The 14577-nt window shown below is 35.5% G+C and overlaps 2 protein-coding genes across 8 annotated transcripts in view; one reads left to right on the forward strand and one right to left on the reverse strand.

Moving 5' to 3' along the window:
• The window catches only part of LOC123613150 (uncharacterized), a 129340-nt gene that overhangs the window by 89250 nt on the left and 25513 nt on the right, over nucleotides 1-14577 (forward strand). For all 4 annotated transcript variants that reach the window (XR_012510195.1, XR_012510193.1, XR_012510194.1 and 1 more), the window contains exon 4: nucleotides 9314-9408. The gene's annotated coding sequence lies outside the window, so the exon portion shown is untranslated. The remainder of the gene's footprint in view (nucleotides 1-9313; nucleotides 9409-14577) is intronic.
• Nucleotides 8970-14577, reverse strand: part of LOC105081811 (cytochrome P450 2C18-like) — a 45191-nt gene continuing 39583 nt past the window's right edge. For all 4 annotated transcript variants that reach the window (XM_074373918.1, XM_074373917.1, XM_074373916.1 and 1 more), the window contains 2 exons: nucleotides 10205-10346; nucleotides 8970-9487 (listed from right to left, as the gene is read on the reverse strand). In XM_074373918.1, coding sequence (XP_074230019.1) covers nucleotides 9306-9487; nucleotides 10205-10346 — 324 coding nt within the window. In that variant the 3' untranslated portion in view covers nucleotides 8970-9305. The remainder of the gene's footprint in view (nucleotides 9488-10204; nucleotides 10347-14577) is intronic.

A 14577-nucleotide genomic window follows, 5' to 3' on the forward strand; every position in this document is an offset into this window, starting at 1 on the left:
TGATCCCAAGCTACTTCCTTAACATCAGGCACAATTTGCTTCTTCAGGAAAGTTTTATTGTCAGGGCCATCTGAACAAAACACACAGCTTATATAGTAAAAGACTTGTGCAAGAAAATCTCTAAGCACAAACACTGCACTTACCATTTACCTTCGGCCCCAAAACAGCAAAAAGCTGTGAAACAAGGAAGGGAAGCAACATTCCCAGATTTTGCCACTGTATATTATTTTGATTCTACCACACAAAGACCTGAATGTTTCTCTACTCACAAAACACATTATTTCATTCCTTTTTATGACAATGACAGTCCTGAAAAGTAAGAAATACCATAATTTAATTTACAGGGAGTAGTTTGTTTCACAATGATCTATTCTGACAGTGTGCCCAAAGGAATATATACTACTTTTTAACTTGGGCTTAATTTACTTACCTTTTACATGACACTGAGGAGCAAAAAACCTACTTATGTTGTTCAAGGACTTGCTGATGTTCTTAACATCTAACTATAGGATATTTCCAAGAATTGGGAGAGGAGTGGGGCCAGGCGGGAGCTTTCCTTTCTGAGAGCTCTGGATCCAGAGTGAAAGGAGAAGCAAACAGGAGAGACAGAGCACCAGGACCACAACTGGATCCATGGTTGCCTCCTCTTCTTACTTAGACAGCTGTGAGCATGGAATCTAAAGCTTTTATAACAGTCCGGCTAATTCAACCTGTGCCTCTCAGAGGTACAAAGAGACCAATCAATTACATCTGTTTTGTGTGCTGTTCTGAGTGGACTTTGTCTGCTGATGAGGATAAAAATAAAGTGTCCTTTAGTCTTGTTTTCTCTGTGTCCAATGACCACTCTGGAGATTCTGGTTTAAATGTACTGGGTTGGGGTCCAGGTATAGATAATTTAAAAAAAAAAAAGTGGTTCCACTGTATAGCCAGGATTGAGAACCACTGACATCAATAATCTGATGCCAAAAAGGGCCCATAACTCTGGATTAGAATCAATGATGAGTTGGCAATTTATAACTTTGAGAATGATCAGTGTATTCTATGCTGTTTTTTTAAATTAAAAAAGTTTGTCTTTCATGCTACATCTAACACTAGAATACTTTGTCCTTGAAAATGAAAGATTTTAAAATATTTTAATGTACTGTACTAAAATTATAGTTCTCTATACATAAAACAGTTAATGATGACATATTTAAGGTCATTTAAAATCAAAATGGAGTAACGATGGTTCAGGTATCCAAAACGAAGCCAGTTGGTAGTTATGGATGTGGTTTCAGACCTGTTCCTGCATCACTGAGAACTTGAATTCTGAACTGTCTCAGACTCAGGAACTCCAACAGCCATTTTCAAAACAGCATATTCCAGCAGCTGCTACCTGAAATCTTAAATATATTCAGTTTCCACGCTTTATAACTGCATAATCATTTCAAATCCCAACCAATTCTTGCTTAATAAGCACCCTTCTTTTTGCCATCTCCATTCCTAATTCTTGATAAAAACTGATGTACCCTTGATGGTTTTGGCCTTTATAATAAACTTTTTGTTGTCTGAAGAACACAATTTTGCAGTCCAGGAACAGAATTCAAATGTTTCTGGATATGTGTCTCCCGGACTGCAATCCTAACAAACCCCAAATAAACACCCCGTGGTTTCAACCAGATCTCCATTCTTGTAATTCTTGGTTAACACTAACATAATTCAAACATCTTGAATGGCCAAACACATATAATTTGTCTAAGTAAATCTGTATAACTTTTACCTTGAAATCTCCTCTTTCTCCCCAGCAAAATAAACATCCAAAGGTAGAGATTGTAATTCTGTGTTTTTCAAATGGAGAAAAGGGAGATTCTGGGTGAACAGATCTCTCTGGTGTCACATGGCTCGAAATTAATAAAACTAGAATAGAAACTGAGATCTTCTGATGTCCATCGTGATGCACTCTTACACCACAGCTGCCTCAAGAACAAGTTCAGAAAAACCAAACCAACCCCCTCCCAACAAATGTTACTCTGGATTGTGTTCCTCTGGACTACAAATTGGGGGAGGCTTATAAGGGCAAAACCTGCAAAATTACATAAACTGTTTGGCAAGAATTATAACTGGATCAGACAAGTGAGGGTTCCTGTTAAGTAAGGATGGTTTGGGTCCAAAATGGTTGCATTGTTACCAGGGGAGACCTTGAGACCATAGGGTACAGTTGGCAGGTGTTGTTCTGAATATGGCTGGTGGTGTCCTTGGGTCTGGTACAGGTCAAAGAAAGTTCAAGTTCTCACTGGTGCAGAGATGTGCCTGACACCAGATCCTCAATGGCTGCCTGACTCCACATCTGTAAGCCTGAACTGTGGTTAATCCATGTTCATTTCAATGTGTCATCAACAGCAAGGAAGGGAGATTTTCACACAGAGCAACAGGTGTGTATTCAGTGGAGGATGGGAGTCAGGGACTTCATTAAAGTGACCCACAGCACAGAACCACCACCACAATCAGACCTGAACAGGAGATGACATTTAGTGATGATGAGGACCTAAATACAACTGGAATGATATACAATACTAATGACAATGCTTTACAAAACATGTATTCTACAAAGATATCATCCTGTTTGTTCTAAACTGATTAGTGAAGTTCTTTCTAAGCTCTTTTAGTAAGGAAAAGTAAGTTTTTGTCAAGACCTAATTACAAAATATTTTATTCCTCATATTTACATGGATTCATGTTTTATTCCTCATGTAACAGAGAATTTTCAAATCCATGATATCTCTTTTGAAAAGTCTCTCAATTTCCTTTGAGCAAGGTAAAATTATTTCCATTTATGGATGAGGAAACTGGGCCTTGGAGATTGAGTACTTGTGTCAAGGACACAGTCCTGCAGGTGGTAGAGCAGAGACTGGGACTCATGTCTCCTGGATCATGGGTGCTTCCCTCCAAGCAAACATTCAGTTCACCAGGGTCACCACATCTGCTGAATGTGTTCTGTGACCCAGTGTTTTCTCATTCATCCTAGTCAATGAATTTCCAAATATATTGACTTAGTTAATAGTTACAGTATCAATTAATTAAACTGGGGGTCAAAAAGATTAGTTTTATAATCTTTAAACTTGAGTGAGTCCAAGACTCAGTGTAACCTTTATTTAGAACAAAGAGAAGCAGTAATTTGCTGCCACTGTCACAGAGCTCTAAAATCTAAAAGAGCCAACCAGCTTACTCTAGATAAAGTAAATGCCATCACTTTCTTTAGAGCAACAGTTTCATTCCTTGAGAAAAGAGTGTCCCAGCTTTACTCCACTTTACTTATGAAGCCCATTTCTCTCTTTTTTTTTTTTTTTTTTAATAAAATTGAAGTATAGTCAGAATACAATGTTGTGTTAGTTTCTGGTATACAGTGTAGTGATTCAGATACACACACACACATATATGCCTTTTCACAATACACTATTAAAAGGTATTGAATATAGTTCCCTCTGCTATACAGTGGACCTAGCTGTTTATTTTATATATAGTAGTTAGTATCTGAAAATGTCCTGGTTAATTTTTATAGGGACTGCATTAAATCTGTGGATTGCTTTGGGTATTATGGCTATTTTAACAATATTAATTATTCTAATCCAAGAGCATGGTATAACTTTCCATTTTTTAAAATCACCTTTATTTTCCTTTATCAATGTTTTATAGTTCTCAGCTATAAGTCTTTCACTTCCTTGATCAGGTTTATTTGTAGTTTTTTTATTGGTGCAATTTTAATTTAACTTTTAATTAAATCAATATTAATATACAGAAATCACTTGCATTTCTATACACTAACAATGAAATAGCAGAGAAAGAAAGAATCCCATTTACCATTGCATGAAAAAGAATAAAATACCTAGGAACAAACCTACCCAAGGAGGCAAAGGACCTGTACTCTGAAAACTGTAAGACACTGATGAAAGAAACTGAAGACAACATAAACAAATGGAAAGATATACCGTGTTCCTGGATTGGAAGAATGAATATTGTTAAAATGGCCGTACTACACACAGCAATATACAGATTCAATGCAATCCCTATCAAATTACCAATGACATTTTTCACAGAGCTAGAACAAAAAAAATGTTGAACTTTATATGAAAATACAGAAGATGCTGAATAGCCAAAACAGTCTTGAAAAAGAAGAATGGAGTTGGGGGAATCTTGCTCCCTGACTTCAGACTATACAAAGCTACAGTAATAAAACAGTATGGTACTGGCACAAAAACTGACATAGAGATTAATGTAACATGATAGAAAATCCGGAAATTAAACACACACACTTATGGTCTATGTTAATCTATGACAAAGGGAACAAGAATATACAATGGAGAAAAGACAGTCTGGGAAAAACTGGACAGCCACCTGTAAAAAAATGAAACTAGAACATTCTCTAACACCATACACAAAAACTGAAAATGATTAAAGATCTAAATGTAGGACCAGATACTATAAAACTCCTAGAGGAAGACATAGGCACAACACTGACGTATAAATCACAGCAACATTTTTTTGAACCAGCTCCTAGAATAATGGAAATAAAAGCAAAAATAAACAAATGGGATCCAATTAAACTTAAAAGGTTTTGCACAGCTATGGATACCATCAACAAAAAGCAAAGACAACCTATAGAATGGGAGAAAATATTTGCAAATGATATAACTGTTAAGGGACTAATTTCCAAAATATACAAACAGCTCATACGGCTTAATATAAAAAAACAAGCAACCCAATCCAAAAATGGGCAGAAGACCTAAATAGACAATAAAACTTTTTTTTAATTAAAGTATAGTCAGTTTCCAATTTTCTATTTCTGGTGTACAGCATAATGTTTCAGCCATACATCTGTATATACATATTCCTTTTCATATTCCTTTTTGTCATAGGTTACTACAAGATTGAATACAGTTCCCTGTGCTATACAGTATAAATACGCTGTTTATGTATTTTATATATAGTAGTTAGTATCTGTAAATCTCAAACTCCCAATTTATCCTTTCCCTCAATAATTTATCCCTTTATGGTTGCCTCCCTGGTAACTGTAAGTTTGTTTTCTATGTCTGAAAGTCTGTTTCTGTCTTACAAATAAGTTCATTTGTGTTTTTTTAAAAAAGATTCCGCATATAACTGACATTATATGGTATTTTTCTTTCTCTTTCTGGCTTACTTCACTTAGAATGACGATCTCCAGGGACATCCATGTTGCTGCAAATGATATTATTTTATTCTTTTTTATGCCTGAGTAGTATTCCATTGTGTGTGTGCGTGTGCGTGTGTGTTTCTAACACAACTTTTTTATCCAGTCATTTGTGGATGGACATTTAGGTTGTTTCCGTATCTTGGCTATTGTAAATAGTACTAGTATGAACACAGTGTTGCATAAATTTTTTCAAATTAGAGTTCCCTCTGGTTATATGTCCAGGAGTGCGTTTACCGGATCATACAGCAAGTCTATTTTTAGTTTTTTAAGGAATCTTCATAGTGTTTTCCATAATGGCTGCACCAAGCTACATTCCCACCAACAACGTAGGAGTGTTCCCTTTTCTCCACACCCTCTCCAGCATTTGTCATTTGTGGACTTTTTAATTATGGGCCATTCTCACTGGTTTGAGGTGATACCTCATTGTAGTTTTGATTTGTATTTCTCTGATAATTAGTGATATTGAGCATTTTTCATGTGCCTATTGGCCATTTGTATGTCTTCATTGGAGAGGTGTTTAAGTATTCTGCCCAGTTTTGACTGTTTTTTTTTTTGTTGTTATTGCTATTGAGTTACATGAGCTGCTTGTATAATTTGGAAATTAAGCCCTAGTTAGTCATATCCTTTGCAAATATTTTCTCCTGACGCATAGGTTGTCTTTTTGTTTTGTTTCTAGTTTTCTTTGTTGTGTAATAACTTGTAGATTTAATGAGGCTCCCTGTTTATTTTTACTTTTATTTCTATTGCCTGTGTAGACTGCCCTAGGAGAACACTGCTGAGATTTATGTCAGAGAATGTTTCGCCTATGTTTTCTTCTAAGAGTTTTATAGTGTCTTGTCTTATGTTTAAGTCTAAAGCACTTTGAGGTTATTTTTTTCTGTAGTGTTTGGGAGTGTTCCAAGTTCACTGATTTACATGTGGCTGTCCACCTTTCCCAGCATCACTTGCTCAAGAGGCTGTCTTTTCTCCATTGTATATTCTTGACTCCTGTGTTGAAGATTAATTGACCATTTTGTCAATGTTTATTTTATATATTTTGTGCTCTGGCATTCAGTACATATATATTTATAATTGTTATCTATTCATGGTGGATTGATCCTTTTATGACTGTATCATATTCTTCCTGTCTCTTGTAACTATTAATGACTTAAAGTCTATTTTGTCTAAGTATAGTGATCCCTCTCTTGTGGCTACCATTTGCTTGGCGTAACTTTTTCCATTCATATACTTTCAGCCTATGTGTGTCATTAAATCTCAAGTGAGTCTCCTTTAGAGAGCACAAAGTGGATCTTATTTTGTAAATCCATTCAGCGATTCTAAGTCTCTGGCGAGTTTAATCCATTCACATTTAAAGTAACTATTGCTAGCAACTGACTTACTATTGTCATTTTGTTCATTGTTTTTTGTTTGTCTTAGAGTTTTTTGTTCCTGTTTTCCTATCCTATTGTCTTCTTTGTTTTTTCTTCTTTTTTGGCTACTTTGATTCCTTTATTTTTTTCCTTTATGTAACATCTACAGGGTTTTTGTGGTTACTATATACTATAGGGCTTATGTAAAATATCTTATAACAGTCTATTTTAAGCTGATAACAACTTAATTTTAATCATATACAAATCTCTACACTTTTAATCCCCTAAAGTTTGTTATGAATGTCACAATTTACATATTTTTACTTATCCTTAATTTTAATACTCTGTTGTTTACCTTTATACTAGAAATGTCATTTTTGTACCACCATCACAGCAGTATAGTATTCTGTATTTTTCTGTATGTTTTCCTCTGCAAAATGGTTTTGTTCCTTCTTATACTATCGTTTTGTTGTTTATTGTGTTTTCACTTCAGGTTGAAGAGCTCCCTTTAGAATTTCCCGTGAGGCAGTTCAAGTGCTGAGGAATACTTTGTTTTGTTTGTTTGTGGACATTTTACCTCTCCATTTTTGAAAGAAGGTTTTGATGAGTACGTTCTAGGTTGGTGGTTTTTTCATTCAGAACTTTGAGTATATTTTCTCATTCTTGTCTTTTCTGCAAAGTTTCTGCTAAAAAATCTGATAGTATTGAGGGGGTTCCATTGTATGTGACAAATTTCTCTCCCTTGCTGCTTTCAAAATTCTCTTGATGTCATTGACTTTTGACAACTTGTTTATGGTGTATCTCAGTGTGGATTTTTCCTCTTTTCTATTTGAAGTTCTTTATACATGAGGATTTTAATGTCCACTTCCTTTCCCAGATTTAGGAAGCATTCTACCATTATTTGAATAAGCGTTCTAGTCTCTTCTCTTTCTCTCTTCCCTTTAGTATTCCTATACTGCATATATTGGTCCCCTTCATGTCCCTTCAATTTCCTTTCTTTTTCTCTTCTTCCTTTTTCATTCCCTGACTAATTTCCAATGACCTATGTTTTAGTTCACTGATCCTTTCTTATTGACCTAGTCTGTTGTGAACACTCTGATGACTTTTCAATTCAATTGTTGTATTCCTTAGCTCTATTTCTGTTTGGGACATTTAAATTGTATGTGTTTTTGTTGAAATTCCTGCATCATTTTTAATTGTTCATCTGACCCCAGTGATGAACTTTATGACTGTTATTTTGACTTATCTTTCAGTTAAATCATATATCTCTTGTTTCTTCATTTTCCTTGACACACTGCATTACTGTCTGCTCAATGGACAGTCACTTCTCATAGTCTTCACTGACTAGTCTCTTACAGAAGAAACCCACCAATCAGCTCAGCCAAAGATTCTGAAGATCTCTCAAACTTGCACGCTATCCAGCCTGCTCTTTTTGTTCTAGCCATCCCCAAGTGTCTCGAGTATGCTGAGTCCTGTCAATGTTCCAAAATATGTAAGACAGAAGCCAGCTCCTCATGTAACTCCCCCAAAAGCTGTTAACGTTTGGAATGCCAGAGGAACATGCCAATTCATTCGCTCCTCAGGCAGAATCTGGGAGCTAGGGGTTCCTTCTCAATATACAGCACTTTGCTGGAGTTAGTAGTTATGTTGAGACTGTGTCTCTGATTTTCTTTCTGGCTTTGATGTGGCTGGATTCACATTCACTGAGAGTACAGAAGGCTTTCAACTAATCTCTGGATTTTTTTTTACTAGGAAATTGATTCATGTGTTGCTTTGAATCAGTGAGCCCACTGGGGGAAGGAGAGTTCAGAGGTTAATATTATGCCATATTACTGATGTTACTGCTTCTTGTAAGACCATGTACTTAAGGAATTGTTCCATTTCCATTAAGTTATCAAGTTGGTGGACATAAGAGTTGTGAATAATTGTCCTTCATTATCCTTTTTATATCTACAGCAGATAGCCCCTCTCTTAATTACAACTTGCATAATTTGTCCTTTTGCTTTTTGGGGGGTAGCCTGGGTTGGGGTTTATCAATTCTATTGAACTTTTCAAAGAATCTGCTCTGGTTTCATTGATTTTTTTTTCTAGTGATTTCCTGCATACAATTTCAATGCTTTCAGTTCTGATTTTCATTTGTACATTCTGAGGCTTACTTTGAATTTAATTTCTCACCATCACTGATTTCAGTATTTCCCTACAGGGTGAAGCTGTTCCTGAAAACAATTTCTCTCACTTTCAAATCCAAACCTCAAGTAACTCTAGAAGGCATGCAGCCAAGGGAGCTTTTCTATTCTCATTTCCTTTGTCTTCTCTGTGCTTATCATTTGGAGGATAAGCATGACTTCTTTGCATTTTTTTCTTTCTTTTCTTAACTGCAATATGCACAAAAGAAGGAAAGTCTGAGAACTGGCTCATCAAATTATAATTTTTATTAAGAATATAAACAAGAGAAATGGCTTGCACTGGCATCAACTACTTATCTTGTTCTATTTTGTATTGAGTACACAGTACTATGTATATAGTACTGCTCAGTATTAGAGAAGTACCAGCATGTGTGGTGGCCAATACAGATGTTACAGAGTATGAAGAATAGCAGATACATTTCAGTGGTGAAACTACATGATGAGAAAAGGATTGATCAGAGAAGGCATTCTCAGGAAAGACTGATTGGGAAAAGGTGAATAATACCCCAGATGTGAGGGAGTTGAAAACAACAGCACTGAAAAAGCCATATGATCTACCTTTTCTCACACAGGAATGAAGCAGAGCTCGTAAGGAGGTGGCACAGAAGCCAGCCCATTGACAACTGGGGTGATGTCAATGTCCTTTGAGTCAACCACAGATTTCAAGGTAAAGTTTTGTAAAATTGTGGTTAGGAATAAAAACAGCTCCATGCGGGCCAGGCTCTCTCCTACACAAATACATTTTCCTGAAAATAACAAACACAGAGAATACATATCTTTGATTTCTGGCTATTAGAAAAAGATGATAAAGTAACTATTTCATGGGTGGTTGAATGGAAGGCAGGATTATTGAATAGACACATGGACAAAGGGTGGACACACATGCTATGCACCTGACATCTCCTCTAAACAGGTATCCTTCTTTCAACAAGTATTTATTGAATATCAGTAAAATGCCATGCACTACATTAAGTATTCTCACAGTATAACTGCAATTTGACATTTTCAAGTTTCCATCAATCTTTTTCTAGGAACACACATACATTCACTGTACTTTCTGTTCCCGGTCTGATGGTCCCAACATCTTTCTTTCCATTCCTCACAGCCTCTGTTCTTTGCTCTAAGTATACCTACTCTACATCAATCTCCAACATACCCTGAAGTTTCAAGTTTTATAACACACAGTTCCTTTCGGCTAAGATACAGTTTTCGTATATTTTGAGGACCTATCTCAAAGTTTGTGAATTTGAAACAGCTGGGCCACCTCTCCAAAGCTCCAGTAACGTAGCCCAATAATGAGGCTGTATCATGGATGGGAAACTGTGTGTTTATTGGGACTGGTGGCCCTCATTGTGGACAAAAAGCATTTCTACCAGCCCCAGAGTCAGAATTATGTAAGTCCCACCTGATCTCCAAAAGGCATCTTATCCTCTGAAGTACTGAAGGAAATGAATTTTTTTTACCTGCTGAGAAAGCCATGAAGTAATCACTCTTCTTAAAGTTGCCATTGTCATCCAGGAAGTGGCCAGGGTCAAACACCTCTGGGTTGGGGAATTCTTTGTCATCATGCAGTACAGAAGTCAGCAACGTTAGTATGTCTGTGCCCTGGAAAGAACAGATGAAGAGAAACTGAATTATGAAAAAGTCATGGAGCTAAAAGAAATGCTGCAAATCATTTGCCCAATCTTCTGATCGCTTGCCATCTGGTTCTGTCAGAATGAAGTCCCTAGCCACTATAGTCGGTGACCTTCAACACACCATAAAAAGAGTTAAGGGTGGAGATCAGGAATGAAGGACTCTGTGCTCTGGGAAAAACAGGCAGATAGTTAGATATTTTAAGAAGAAATCTTATGAGCCCTTTTTCTTGCATCTTCTTATATCTAGAAAAGCACTAAAATCATTAATGCAGACATCTGTTCCTCGTGACGAGCAGCAAGCAAGCCTCTGCCAAAATGTGTGCTTCATTCCATGTACCCCACTTCACCAAATTCGTGTGTGTGTGTATGTGTATGTGTGTGTGTATGTGTGTGTGTGTGTGTGTGTGTGTGTGTGTGTGTGTGTATGTATGTGTATATATATATCTCCCCTCTCACCTCTTGGGATCAGTTCCTCAAAGCTATCAGAACTTCAGAGCTATCTCCTGGACTGTAGTCCTCATTTTACCCAAAATAAACCTTCACACATAACTCTCACCTTGTCTTTTTTTTTTCCCCCAGTCAACTGATCTATAAATGAGGAGTCCTAGGTCCATAGAAAGGCAGTGGCATTTTGAGCCAGACATACTCAGTAATAAACAAGGGTAAGTTTAAGACTAGTGGCAGGGATGTTGCTAAAGTAGACTTCAGTAGCATTTGCAGTACTGAGAACAGGGGTCCTAGGGTGCCAGACCTCATGAATTCATTCTGCTTATCACCACATTTGGACACTGGCGTATTTCCCACCATCTGTTTTGTATTATCACTTCAATTTTCTCTCATCTCATATGTGGATTATGGTTTCAAATGGAAGTCTCTACAGGACTTGAAATGTCTGAAGTTATCTGCTCACAGTGCTATTGTAAATAGACTTCTGATCTAATGAAAAATAACCTTCTGTGATAACAATAAATATAGTAACAAAGATTAGTGTTTATCATTGCCAAGCAGATTGTTTGTCTTAATTTAAAAATATAAGGTAGATTTCATTACAGTTAATCCCAGATTTGAAAACGGAAGAATGATAAAATTAGAAAAATCATCTTACAACAATTAAGCTTAGGATCTTCAAGCAAGTTTTATCTGTTAATGCTAAAACTGTTAGGTCAATAACTGAGAAGTGTGATACTCACAAAGCCCTAAAGTACCATGCAATTGATTTTTATTAATGAAACATAAAAAAAAAGACTTCTGTCAGGGAGAAATCTGGCATATTTTACTTTATCATGTGAACAGCACTGCATAACAAATAATGGGATAAGTGATATTATGTGCCTTCCACCTCCTCAGTGAATTTCGGTGGGACATACAAAGCACCCATGAGGTTCTCTTGCAAATCAGAACTGGAATCTATCTCTAGAATACAATCCAAAAAATGAAAGGAATATTTTATATGACCACTAAACTGAACTCTTCACAAAGTTAAATGTACTAAAAGGAAACAAAGAGAACTGATAACAGGAGACTAAGGGAAAGGTAACCAAATCACATGCTTGTTCCTGGGCTGGATATTGATTTGCAAAGAAAAAAAAATGCTATAAATGTTATTTCAGGAAAATTGGGAAATTTTATATACAGACTATACATTAGATAATATTATTTTATCCATGATAACTCTTGAATATAAATGATTTATTGTTCTGCATACAAAAACATTGAGATATACATACTGAAATAAGGAGGTGTTGATGGATAGATCAATAAATGGATATTAATGGGAGTTTTCACATAATGAGTTACGGAAAAGTCATTCTGGCTTATACATAAATTTAACTTAAATTTTATGTTAAGTAAAATAGCCTGTCTGTAGCCTATCAAACATACACTGTACATCTCCTCTAATCATTAAAGGGTTCACTGACCAGAAATAAAGAATGTCCATGTTAAAAATAAAAGATTAAATTCCTCCCTTCCTGGGATGGCAATGCTGGAAGTCCTACAACAATATGACTCCCTTTGCAGGTGCCATGGTCATACTGACTCACCGTGTACATGCTGATCTGTTTTTTTTTTTTTTTTTTTTGAGACCTTGAACGAATGTGTCCCTGACTTGTGATGTTCTTTGTTCTGAAAAGATACAAAACTGTGCTGAAAACCATGCTTCTCCAGAGCAGTTCCTCAGTTACCTGAGAGGCTGTCTCCTGGACTATAATTCTCAGTTTGGCTCAAATAAAACTCTTTCCTATTTTTATAGATTGCTTATTGATTTTTTCCACCCACGTTGCAAAAGTATATATATAAACAAATTCATATATTACTTACATATACATGTTATTAATATTTGTAAGTTTTAAAACATTTTAATATTAGGGGAAAACTTCCATCCCCTAACATTAACATGTAAAAAGGTCTATTACTCTATTTTTCTAATTATTTCCTTGTATATTTTTATAAAAGTGATAAAAATCTTTAAGATACAAAAAACATACAAAACACAATATACTTTTCATCAAATGTTGTTCCAACAACTAAATGTTCATATAGAAAAAAGAAAACTATTACTTCCTATCATAAATAAAAATGATCCGAATGGATCAATGATTTAAATGTAAACACTAAGAACATAAAGTTTTAGAAATAGATAAGGGTAAATCTTTGGGATCCTGCACTGGGAAATGTTCTTTATATAAACAAACAAAAAACCCCCCAAAACCCCACAAATCAACCCCACAGCATTGCAAATGTTCTATTAGACAGACAGTTTTAGATACAGACAAATAACAACACATGCAAATATACCCTACCACCTGTTTTTGTACAATGAGCTAATAAGCATTTTAAACTGAAAAAAATCAAGGAAGAATAACATTTTGTGACATATGAAAATTATATGAAATCTAAATTTCAGCTTCCACAAAGATTGGGATATAGCCATTCTCACATTTATTTAAATATGTCATATGACAGATTCCATGCTACAAGAATACAAATGAGTACTAGAATCATACACTCTAAGACTTCAAAGTCTGAAATATTTATACTCTGGCCCTTTACTGAAAAAGTTTACAAACTCCTGTCTTAGACTATTATCTCTACCTAGCTCTGTGGCTTTAGCCTTAGGTAAAATAAATCACTTATCCATTTGTAAAAAGGTAGAATTAGCCACCCAGTGTTCCAATTTATACCCTGGAATATCCATGCAGAAGGAAATGGCCATTTCCATTATACACATTGGGAATAGGACAATATGATGGTCATTTCCTGATTCAGTGGTTGTAAGAGGTAGGCAATCCCATTCTGATTTCTACCACATTGCTTCCCATTTATGAAGAAATAAGAGGAGAAATAAGTTTGAGTAATTATTACCTTAGACTACAATGTTAGAAAAGAAAAATCTTTCTCCCATTGTGTCCTTTGGTCAAAAAATAGTGGACTTAAAGTGTTAACCCTTTATGCCAAATCTGTGATCACTGAGACAAGTCCCATAATCTCTTACTTAACGTCATCAATACCGTTTTCTCCAAATACTGGCATTAACTTGCAGCCTTAAAAATCTCATTACTTACTTCCCTCAACAAAATACAAACATCAGTTGTATTAGTTTCAATTTTAATAGTAATGTCTTGGCTTCAAGTGAGTAAGAGTAGCTCACAGTACACTAACTAGAAAGTCTGAATATATAGAGAAATTGTGTTGGAAAGCATTAGAAATCTGCTAAGACAAAAAAAAAATCTGCTAAGACAAAAATGTGTCTCAATATTCCATGGTTATGAGTTCTCAGAGAGACAAGCTGACATCTAAAGTTAATTTTAGTCTGTGCCAATGTCCAAACTGTACTCAAAACAGAAGGTGTTACATCATTCTACCTCCCCAGTGGGAGAGGGATGAACCCTTTCTGGAAGAAGATACATATCTCTGAAATTCTACATTTCTTCATATGTAATAACTGATATTTAACAAAAAGTAGTCAGGCATTTCGAAGATGCAAGTAAGTGGCCACAAGTAAGAAGAGGGGAAGACATTTTCCACCTAGTTTTATGATACTAGCACTACCTAGATAACAGAAATCTAATGAGAAAAATTTGAGGAAAAAAAATTCTAGACCAAAATTCTCTTATGACTATGGACAGAGAGGTCCTGAACAAGATGTAACAAATCAAATCCAGCTGAGTATGTACATACTTACAATACATATATTTATT

This window comes from Camelus bactrianus, chromosome 11 (genome assembly GCF_048773025.1).
Source record: "Camelus bactrianus isolate YW-2024 breed Bactrian camel chromosome 11, ASM4877302v1, whole genome shotgun sequence".
NCBI lineage: Eukaryota > Metazoa > Chordata > Mammalia > Artiodactyla > Camelidae > Camelus > Camelus bactrianus.